The following is a 12,123-nucleotide window of genomic DNA, read 5'->3' as shown; positions in this document are numbered from 1 at the left end:
CAAGAGAGTAGAGTTGAAGCCAGTGAGATGAAATTCCTAAGAAGTATGATAGGAAAGACAGAGTGAGCAAGATGTTATGAAGGAAGTTGGGATAGGAAAGCTAAATGAGAGAGTTGAAAAGAATAAACTAAGGTGGTTTGGACATGTGAAGAGGTTGGAGGAGAATATAATCCCAAGACAGAGGCCAGAGGCAAAGTGCGAGGGCAAAAGAGCAATACCTGATGACCTTAAAAATGCCACTCTCGTTACTCTTTTCAAAGGAAAGGAGATCATAGTGTTTGTGACGACTATTGGCATATATTATTGCTATCTATAGCAGGTAAAATTCTTGCTAGAGTTTTTCTCAATCACCTGCAGATTATTTCCGAGAGGATCCTACCAGAGTCGCAGTGTGGTTTTCGAACGTCCAGAGACACAACAGATATGCTCTTCTGTGCAAGGCAAATCCAGGAAAAATGCAACATACTCCTTTATCCAATGTTCTATGGCCTGGGGCCTGTTCCACGAACGAACTTTGCAACTTTTCAACTTTGCACTTTTCAGTTCTGGCAAAGTGCAAAGTCTTTCTGTTCTACCATGAACTAGGCTGTACTTTTCAATTTCTTCGCAAAGTGAAAAGTCTTTGCGAATGAGTGATCCGATTGAGTTTATTCTATGAGCAAACTGTATAGACCTAATACTCTGATTTTAATGCTTTACTTTTCGCGGCAAACTTGGCGGTGTAATTGTCGTACCGTTAAAGTTTTTATCATGGGAAAGAAAGGTTAGGCCTATTATAAGAAGCTGGCTGTGCTGGAAGTTGTCAGGGAGAAATGTGACATCCTTTTTTGACAACTTTAAAGATAACCTCTCAAATGATGACACACATCAATGTTAATGAGAGTACCGTCAACACATATACACACAGAAAGACATTCACCCTTCATTAGAAATCCCGTCGCTATATTAAGTGGATTATCAGGCCAACGTACTGTTAGGAAATATTACATTTACTATAACATCTACGACTTTGGTAACGGTTCTGCAAATAATTGATTTTGATGTCCCATGCATTGCTGTTACACAGTACAGCTGGGCACCATTTACTAAAAAATGTAAACATAAGAATTTGTTCTTTTTTGGAAAGGAATTTACTTCTTTATGTTTCAATAAATGACCGATCATTTCAAGAATATAGTCAGCCTCTGTTGGGATAATACGAAATCACTCGCGATATTACGTCGAAGTGAGGTTATGAAAATTAATCCTGTATTTGTACGTTCTATTATTGGATTCTTCATCACTGTCCTCACTTGATGCTAACAAAAGCTCACGTCGTGACGTGTTTATATCACTAAACCAAATTCTACGCCGAGAAACTAATGTACATACTTGTTAATTAACATATGAAAAGGGAATCATCTCTTTGCAAGATTTATGAAAACTTTTCACTTCATTACTTTGCACTTTGCATTTCTGTACCAATGGAGGAACATAACAGGCTTGAAAAATGAAAAGATTTCTAACTTTTCACTTTTCACTTTGCAAGCTAAATCTGAAAAGCGATGGTGGAACAAAATCTGAACTGAAAAGTGCAAAGTGAAAAGTTGCAAAGTTTGTTCGTGGAACAGGCCCCTGGAAAAGGCTTTTGACTTAGTCCCAAGATGGGTAATATGGACAGTAATAAAACACTTTGGCTGTCCACAGCATTTTGTTGATCTTGTCAAGGCTTTTCATGATAACATGTCTGGGCAAATCATTCATCAAAATATTATCTCTGATACATTTCCAATCACTCATGGATTGAAACAATTATTTATGCTTGCTCCAACACTCTTCGTTCTTTATCTAGCTGCCATGCTATATGGAACATTTACAGACAACCATAGATGTAAAGGTCAGATATTTTGGGGGACTGTTCATTCTAGCTAGACTTTGCTCCCAAAAGTTTACCAAGATTTCCTCCATTATAGAATTGCAATATGCAGATGGCACTGCTGCACCTGAGAAGCTACAACAGTCAGTCAGTTGTTTCAAGAGTGCATGAGATCGTTTTGGTCTCTCCATTAATGTTCAGAAATCCAAAGTACTAGCACAGCCTGAACCAGGGTCGAACCTGCCAGCTTTCAATATCACCATTGTGGATACTCCCCTGGAGCAGGTCGACCACTTTTTATATCTGGGAAGTATCCTCTCAACAAATGCTAACTGCTCACAAGATGTGGATAGGAGAAATGGTGCTGCCCACTCAGCCTTTTGACATTTATGTCATCGTGTCTTCATGAATAAGGACCTTACAATGCATACCAAGATGATGGTTTACCATGCTGTTGTCAAATAAATACTGCTTTATGGTTGTGAAACTTGGACCCTCTACTGTCAGGATATCGGAGAGCTAGAGCATATCCAAACGGGAAGACTGTGTCGCTAACCTTTCATTTCTTGAGAAAGCACATGCTGTAAGCATTGAGGCTACCATCATTGGCCACCGTCTCAGATGGATAGGGCACATCCGTCACATGCGTGAAACCAGGCTTCCTCGCCAACCCCTGCATGGTGAACTCTACTCTGGCACAAGACTTCTTGGAGCCCCTTTGAGGCATTTCAAGGATCAGCTAAAGCATACTATGAAAAGAGCTGGAATTAACACTCAATCATGGGATACACTTGCTGAGAATCATACACTTTACACCACATTGTTTCTACATCAGTTAAGGTGTTTGAAGCGGAACGACGACAACGCAAAGAGGATAAACGACTGACACAGAAGCTCCGTCAAGCTCAACACCACCCTCCCCCAGCCATTCCATGTGATCTGTGTGGACGTATGTTTCATGTCAAGATTGGGCTACTGAGTCATGAAAGATATTCACAAAGCATTGTGAGTGTGAAAATGTAAACTGCTTGAAGAATATGTTTACTCAGATAAGAGTTGCAGCAGACGACGACAACAACAACTATGAGCAAGTAAGCATAAGTCATCGGCAAAGTCCAAATCTTCCAGTCTTTGAGTAAGATTCCACTGGATTCCCAATTGTTGATTCATTGCGCTTCTCATGACAACATCAATAGTCATAAGGAGCAGTGTAGGTGAAAGTAGACATCCTTGTTTCACACCAGTCTTAACTTCAATTGGTTCCATTAAACGTCCTTTATATTCCTCGTGGCATGTATACTTATCTGTCTGGCTGGTCATCAGCCCAGGCTCTGGTTGGATCCTCAAATAGCACCACCAAAGGTTATGTGTTTATAGGGAACCTGCAAAAACAAATGGCGGAGCCAAAATGAGGCATACTAGGCAAGGCGAGGAATGGGGTAGTTTGCCATTGCTTATCATACATGCACTTAATCAGACTGGTCATCTTGGGAATGCCAAAGATCTTCATTACTCTTCAGATCTTAGCCCTAAAAATGCTATCAGACACCTTCAAAGATGACTGGTATTCTGTTGATTGCTCTGCATTCTGATCAGCTCAGGCGTGACTTTTTTGGAACCCAGCCTGTTCTTTTCTCAGCTTACTGTCCACATAAGCTTTAATCTTGTCTAGGATGTCTCATGAAAGAATCGTACTAGGCACAGAGCAGTGTAATACCATGCCAGTTGTCACAAACCGATAAGTCCCCTCTCTTTGGAAGTGTGATAAGCAGCTCTTTGTTCCATTCTTTTGGGAAAGTCTCCTTTTCTCAGATAGCAGAAATTAGTGGAAGTAGCAAATTTGCAGATATATCTGGATTTACTTTGAGAGCTAGATCCAGTCACATGTTGCAACTGCTATGTCACCAAGGACCAGTGGGAACCGTCTGCTTGCAACAGGATTACAATCACGTGTTCCTCTGGCCAGGCTACCACTGACACCATGCACCGCCTAACACGGCTACTCTGGTGTCGTGAAAGAGTCAACTGCTCTTTTGTTTTCAGTGACAAAATTAGGTTCTGTCTGTATGGAAGTGATGGATGTACACAAATATGGTGTAGACCTGGCGAGAGGCCTATTCCAGAGTGCATTCGCCGACGACACCAAGGTCCCACCCCAGGCTTCATGGTGTGGAGGGGGCCATCAGTTACAACTTGTGGTCACAGTTGGTGATTCTGCAGTACAATGTAACCAGTGCCCACTACATTGCACAGGTTGTTGTCCCGGTGCTATTGCCATTTCTTTGACAGAAAGGTGATGTACTTTTTCAGCAGGACAATGCACGTCTTGCAACGCCCCTAATAAGTATGAGTAAATGACGATGGTCATAGGGACGAGCGCTTACAAATAAATTTTCAACAGAGCAAAAATAATATAAGACAGTAAAACATACCCAAGGAAATAGACAAGAGGAAGCATGTAGGGACCAGGAGCCTACCCACTTAATGAGAGAGGACGGGATCAGGAAATTGCTTAGCAAACACACCAAGAAATGACACCAGAAAAATTCAAAAATTTAAAATAAAATATAATAAATAAATCTTTTACACTACAATTTAAACCTTTGGGTCAAATTTAAATAAACTGAAAAAGGTATTAAGCTTACAATTAACACCCAACATTAGGGTAAAATAAATATACAGAAAATCACAGAATTATATAAGTAGAAAGAAATTCATTGCTAATAAATAAAATCATTCATTTCTTTAAGAACAACCATATTCATACACCTATATACTGATGCATCAGGAAAACTACGTAGGTACCATGGTACGCACATGTTTGACGTATTCTAAAATTAAATGAAATTTTAACATTTAAGCCCGAAAGTGGAGAAAGGGGTTAGCAAATCGAGGACTGAGACAGCACCCGGTAGAAGTAAATGGCCCGCACCAAACCCGGATACGAAGGCATCACCACGGAACGTGACAGTCAAATCAAGCCACGATTACGAACATGTTACAATCACAAGCTCACGCGGCACCGATTAAAAGAAATATCCCAAGTTACAATAAATTTTCAATCACCAAACCTAGGTGAACAAACGTAAACATGAGCCACAGTAACATCAAGAAAAGCACGAACAGATCACTTAGCATAACCCAGAACACAAAATAGAACCAACAGATTCAGAAGAAAAAAAACTCAATACAACGAATAATTTATGGAGTATAATACACGATACAGTCATCGGGGCAGACACAATGCACACACCCATCACACACTAACAATGTTACATAACTGTCAGGCCAGAAGAGATAATAACAACAATACCCACACAAAAGGATAAGATAAGGAACCATCCCATTCTCCAGGGGTGTCCAGCCCTCGACCTACTAAACGTTACTTGTATTGTTGAAACTGATAACATTTATACGATATTACACCAACAATGGAATGATATTTAATTTAAAGCCCTCAAAGGGAAGGAATATAACTAAAACAGACTCAACTCAATTATTCACCAAGAAAATTAAGCATAATTCAACTTACCAAAGGTGACTAATAATAATAATAATAATAATAATAATGAAAAAAAAAGATTAAAGAAAATTATGGAGAGAAATGTAAGTGCATTGTTAGGCCAAAATACGGGCACAGGATAGCCAAAACATGCGACAACCAACACAATTCGCACAAGGAGACAAGCAGAAACACGAATATACGCCAAAAATACAACACGTAAGAAAACGATAAAATACCACAGTATAAAAGGAAGGCGGCACACGCATACGGGCATTACAAGGAAAATCACAAGCAAAAACACCAAAAGGTAAAGCCCGAGCGAAGAGAATGACAAATTTAGAACAAGGACACGATAAAAATTTTCAAATGTTATCTTAGCACAAGGATAGCTCACCGTTATGTACATCACGTACACTAGAAGCAAAACACGGCATCACTAAAACTTAGATGTCCACAATGTTCATATTCCACCACAAATTCAAATATTACACCCACGCAGTAAAATAATATTAATAGCAATGATACTTTAAAATACTTACAAGCAAGCCTTATGCCAAGATAACTCACCTCGTAGTTCGACCTAACAATATCACTCCACAAGTATAAATAAACTACCTATATAATTACATATTTACAAATTAACACACATATTATACACCAAAACAAAATGTTTAAACTCCCATCACTCGATGTGGCCTTTTTTGTTTATCATCCAACACCAGTTGGAGTACACATCGTTCTGGTAACAGTCTCCGCAGCCATCATTGCTACAACCAGCCTCCAAGACATCCTGCGCAAAAAAATCGCGCTACCAAGTTCGCCGCTAGGCGTGACACCTGGCAGACTCGATACGCGCCCTGGCGAGCAACAGTCACATCACACTCTTTGGTACTACATTCAATCTGATAGATAGCGTAGCAGTCCCCGTAGCTGGCCTACCGTGCAATTACACGTTTAGAAACTACACACATAGAGTAACCATACAACGGAAAGTTCATCTCTCCTCGTATAGGCAGAGCAGGTACTTAGTAGCCAAACGTCCAAGGTGCTAGGGCAGATATAATCCAAGTTCACGAGATACGAAGTCTTTCTTAATTTATACTTCAAATATAGTCGAACTCCAGCCTCATATGAACGTGGTAAAATAATAGTTCAACTCAGTTACTAGGCTGGGAACCCAAGGTCATTAGCAGAGAATAAGAATTACAAGTGTCAAAAATAGACACAATTTAAATAAATGTCCAATATCCGTAGATGGTCGAAGGTATATGATTCAATAAGAGTTTCTATTTTAATAACGCCACAGTCTGCATACAACTGCTGCAATACGTGCTCTACGTGATGTACAACAACTAGCCTGGCTAGCAAGATCCAATGATCTTTTGCCATTTGAACATGTATGGGACATGATGCAGTGGGAACTTACGCATTATCCAGAGCCTGCAAGAACCAATGCCGAATTGTATCAAAAGGTACAAGATGAGACAATTACCACAGGATGCCATTTGGCAACTTTATGATCGTTTGTATGCACAAATAAACACCTGCATTGCCGCCAGAGGGGATTACACTGTGTATTGATGGAACTATTTGGGCACCCTGTACTATGACATGTTTCATTTCGTTTGAATTTGTAATCATATACTCCTGCAATGATGAACTGTAGTGTGCCATCTTGGGTTTCAGGTATTTTGTGACATCTTAGTACGTGATGGAGAAATGGTATGTGTAGAGTTAGTTGCTTCAGACAGAGATGGAGCCATCCAAGGAGTGATATTCCTAGGCTCCATTCGATACGATGCCTTGAAGAAGGTGTATGATGCAAGGGTAAGCCTTTTGTGCTTTAAATTGTATTATTTATTGACATGTTTATTGTGATATTCACTGCACAGTATATGTTTATTGTCATTTCAGTCCAGCTTGAGTAGCAAAATGGCCCAAAGAATGACATTTGGATTGTTTTCGGGAGCAACAACTCAACGTGTCGAGTTTGTACGCATGAAGGGACCACAGGGCAAAGGGCATGCTGAAATGGCAGTCACCAAACCAAAAGGTAAGCATGCAATTAATATCAATGGTAGGGACTCTTTATTATCCCATTTCTGCCCAAGGAAGTGCATTCTAGCACCTCATTTTTTGTTGTTGCTAGGTTCTGGAGCAGAAACTCCTACCTCTGAACCAGGAATGTGTGCTGTGGATATGTGGGATTCAGATTGGGATGAAGACCCAGAAGAATTTTATGTGTACAGACATCAGGTGAGGTCTTATCCATTTTGCCCATATACCCAAAAATCAAGGATATTTTGTAATGTTTCATTGTAGGCTGCCTGAAATAACCTATCTCCATAGGTAAGTTAATATGAAACACTACCTTTTAAAATTTCTAAGTTCTCTTGTCAGATCTTGTCATCAGTCTCTAGCTCTTAACAGCTGATTGGGTGATCATATGATCTCAGGTACTGTATTGCAGACTTCTGAAGCAATGCCTTGTAACTGTACAGCAAGGTTACAGATTTCATTCAGCATTTATTATTATTATTATCATCATCATCATCATCGACACAATTCATTAGATTGTATATCTGATTTTCATCATTTAGACTGTAATATAATCATGCATATTATGCAATTAAATCATTGGATAAGGGAATTTTGTTTGTAATTATTCTGTATATAAAAAAGTGAGATTTATTGATTTGAAATAGTCATACTTTAACTGGTAACAGTAGGCAGATGAGCTGGCATGACATGTTGCAACCAAGGCTATGTTTAACTGAGGTGGTATTAGACAAGCAAATTTTCCACGGACACATCTAGGTGGTGACCGTTTCTATGCATGGGGAAGCTATTTACACACATGACTGATTTTGTAAAGTACGTGACCACATGGTTTCGATAGTATGTCCGTATTCGTCGATGTGGAAGGGATGACCAGATAGAGAGGATCTGAGTGGTCATCACAAGTTTATATAAGTTGATGTAAGGAAAGTTGTGTGGTCGAAGTGGTCTAAGAGGTCTGGTCTGGTCTGGTCTGGTCTGGTCTAAGAGGAGTGGTGATTAGTACTGGTCTGAGATGTGTGGTAATTTGTACAAGATCTCGTGGAGAAGCAGCAGCATCTAATTGCAAGGTAGAACTTCTTTATGCAATTTTATTTCAGCAGATTCACCGGATACTTGGTGCCGTGGTCTGTAGATGTATAGGCAGTATACATATCGAATTTAACCGGTATGTGCAGTTAAAAATCAGATCATAAATTAGATGTATGGCTTTTCAGGCTTGTGCTCTATTAACCAGCGTCTCGTCTTAGGTCTGACACCAGACTCGTCAGAGTGGGATGTGTCAGACCCTACCCACTGACGCCTGGTGTCAGACCTAAGACGAAACGCTGGTTAATAGAGCACATGCCTGAAAAGCCATTCATCTAATTTATGATCAGATTTTTTATATGCTCTATTGGTGGAAAAATATCTAAATCCCTCTATGGGAACTTAGAATTTCCATTCGGAATTGCTAGGTGGGCATTAATTCCATTGTGGAGTTTTATCTCCCGTATGCAGTTATCAGACTGTGCCTCTTAAATAGGCTTCTGAGAAGTTCACCTGCATACACCCAGCGTCAGTGGGTAGGGTCTGACACATCCCACTCTGACGAGTCTGGTGTCAGACCTAAGATGAAACGCTGGTTAATAGAGCACATGCCTGAAAAGCCATACATCTATGATCTGATTTTTTATATGCTCTATTGGTGGAAAAATATCTAATGCCCTCTATGGGAACTTAGAATTTCCATGTGCAGTTAAGTCATCAGTGTATTTCGAATTCTTTATTGAATTCTACTATGCAATTTGCGAACTTTGTTCGAGAATTGAATGAAACAAAAATACATCTAACATCGCATAGAACTGTTATATTTATTTTAACAGTCTCTATATTAGCTATTCCACCTTTGCTGTTAGGACCTAGTGATTACAGTGCACTATGTCTTCTGGTATTTGCTACTTTCATAAATCTGTCTCTGTCTTATCTTTGGCTTTGACAGTATGAAAGTGACTGAAGTATGAGCGGTGCTAGTAATGCCAATCCTTATGCAGCCAGTCCCTGCTATGAATGGTGTGAAATTGTTGCTCATAGGATCGGTTGGTGTATGCATTTCAGTGGGCTTGGCTGACTGATGTGTAATAGCAACTCTGGCTCGGTGAGGAAAGCAGCGGGAAACTACATCACTCCTCATTTCCCTAGTACGCTCTTCAGTGATGCCTAGGCCATCTATGACAGCTGATGGCAGAGCTGTTGAGGATCCCACCAGCGGCATCGCTGACGGACTGAACATACATACATATTAGCTATTAGGACGTGTGAAACAAGACTAGATATCATGCCTGAATATTACAGGTTCTTCTGTCAAGTTTTCCAATTTCTTACAATAAATATTGAGTGGACGTAACCGCATCGGAGGTTACTATATTCGGCCAGGAAAAGTAAGTCACCTCCAGGTTATGCAAGAAGATTAGATAACAGAAGACGACTTCCAACTTCACCTCAACGTTTTTTCCAAGAATTTCAAGTTCAACAGCAGTGTTTGCAGATATCAGGTAATTACATCAGACATGTTATGCATAAATAACATGAGAAGAAGAGCCTCCGTGGCTCAGGCAGCAGCGCATCGGCCTCTCACCGCTGGATACCGTGGTTCAAATCCCGGTCACTCCATGTGAGATTTGTGCTGGACGAAGCAGAGGCGGGACAGGTTTTTCTCCAGGTACTCCAGTTTTCCCTGTCGTCTTTCATTCCAGCAACACTCTCCATTCTCATTTCATAGCATCTATCAGTCACTAATAAATCACTTTGGGAGTGGCGACCCCATCGTACTAATAGCCTATATCTGCTTCGTTCATTTGTCGTGACCTACCTGTCCAGTGAGACGATCTCGTAGGTTTGTCACCAGGCCGTTGGATGTTGAAGTATTACCTGTCCTGCCGAGCGGAATGTAGGGAGGTAATTTGTCGGTATGACTCGTCCCGCAACTCCCGAAATAAAAGAAGAAGTTATTTCCCTGTCCTTTATTACTGAGGACAACTAAAACTACTATGTACAGTATATTTACAAGTCTGAATGTGATGATCTAAAGAGAGAGCGAGCTTGTTCCACGCGCCTACTGTTCTACTACGCGTCTCTCTGAATCTTGCCCTGCGGCACTTGGGCTATGCTCGAAAAGAATCTCGTTCTGACAAGTACGAACTACTGGCTGGAAGAAGGCCCCGCACCATCTTGGCCAGGGGTTATATCTCCGCTCCTGAACTCAAAGTTCTATCCCTACCTCCTACCAAGGGGTTGGGTCTTACGGGCATTACCAAACTGTTCATCCAGTCCGTGGCGCCTTCAAGTAGCTATTCTCAATAGTTGTCACAGTAAGTGCTGCTACCTAGGCACTACTGTCTTCTGTCTTCCTTTGTCCTCATCTTTCCTTGTTTTCCTAAAGTGCATCTGTACTGGCCCTGACTGGCCTTGTACTCTGCTTTGTTCCTTTGTCGGGCACCAGGCAGGCCGCCTGGCCCGCATACTAACTTTGTTTGTTGATACATAGTAAATATCCTGTTATGATCAACAAGTCTCCGCTCTTGGTCAACAAATTTTGTAAGCGCACTTTGCAAGCTCTCTCCACTACATGTAACTTCTTGAAATATTTCCCTTTTCTTATAGTAACTAAATCTGACTATAATTATTATTCAATTACCTTAATACTACAAGGTGTCTCCTGTCATTGATCATCATTCTAACACTAATTAATCTCCTCTGACACCTTGAGCCCGAGACACGGCTGCGAACCCCGGCTGCCTTCCACCTGGCAGTCCGTCGATTCGAGTCCCTGGGAGGTCGGTACACGACATCTCCCCCCTTAGGGAAGAAATGGATGCAACCATACGTTGCGTCCATTTCTGTCCTACACTATGTATACTCTGATGTTGCCTGTACATAAGGATCGGCGACCCTGTGGTGAAGGGGAAGGTTGTTCTCTACTCTGATTATCACTTGCATCCATTTCTACTTCTATAGATCTCACAGGCGTACTAGGGCGTCCCCCAGCAGGCCTGGAGTGTAATTCCATGATCTCCTCAGACATCTCCGGGCGTCCCCGGATCCGCCTAGAACGTTGGAATATAGTTAAATCCTCATCTGAAGTCTTAACCTTATCACCCTTCGTAATTACCGTTTGTTTTATACATATATTAGGGCAGTGAGCCCGTGCGTCTTCAAACCATCTTTTTGTTGGAAACCCTAGTTTCGGACAACAACAATTACAACAGAAACAAATTAAAATTAAACTTATGATACCAGCAACTATCCACACAATATATTTGTACACATTAAGATGCTGATAGACCATTTGTCTTTGCAGTTCTTCTTCTTTTTGTCTCACCATATCTTCCACTTCTTGTGTCTTATGGGTAGCCCATTGTAAATCGTCAATATGATTTAGCAAATTATTTAATGACAACTTATTCATTTCGGGTATCTGTTCTAACTTTATTTCACTACCTATCTGTTCACAACAGTCATAATCAAGTGTGACTTCTGGTACAAAGTCTTTACTTTGTGTAGTGTTCACTTCACCTACACCTTGTATTTTACTATGTGGTCCATATACTGTGCAACCCGCACTTAAAACAAGAATACCAGTGCCTGTTAACCTGATATCACTAGTGGTATCCTTACACATGCATGTTACCTTAACTTCTTCTGGGGATACGTATATATATCTGTT

The 12,123-nt window shown here is 40.6% G+C and overlaps 1 protein-coding gene across 1 annotated transcript in view; it reads left to right on the top strand.

Annotated features, from left to right (window-relative positions):
* LOC136872667 (uncharacterized) overlaps positions 1 to 12,123 on the top strand; it is a 137,564-nt gene that overhangs the window by 64,895 nt on the left and 60,546 nt on the right. Inside the window, exons 5-7 of the mRNA XM_067146479.2 lie at positions 7,047 to 7,187; positions 7,275 to 7,413; positions 7,510 to 7,616. Coding sequence (XP_067002580.2) covers positions 7,047 to 7,187; positions 7,275 to 7,413; positions 7,510 to 7,616 — 387 coding nt within the window. The remainder of the gene's footprint in view (positions 1 to 7,046; positions 7,188 to 7,274; positions 7,414 to 7,509; positions 7,617 to 12,123) is intronic.

This window comes from Anabrus simplex, chromosome 4 (genome assembly GCF_040414725.1).
Source record: "Anabrus simplex isolate iqAnaSimp1 chromosome 4, ASM4041472v1, whole genome shotgun sequence".
In the NCBI taxonomy this organism is placed as follows: Eukaryota; Metazoa; Arthropoda; class Insecta; order Orthoptera; family Tettigoniidae; genus Anabrus; species Anabrus simplex.
The sequence above is the reverse complement of the archived record's forward strand: the minus strand, read 5'-3'. Positions and strand labels throughout refer to the sequence as shown.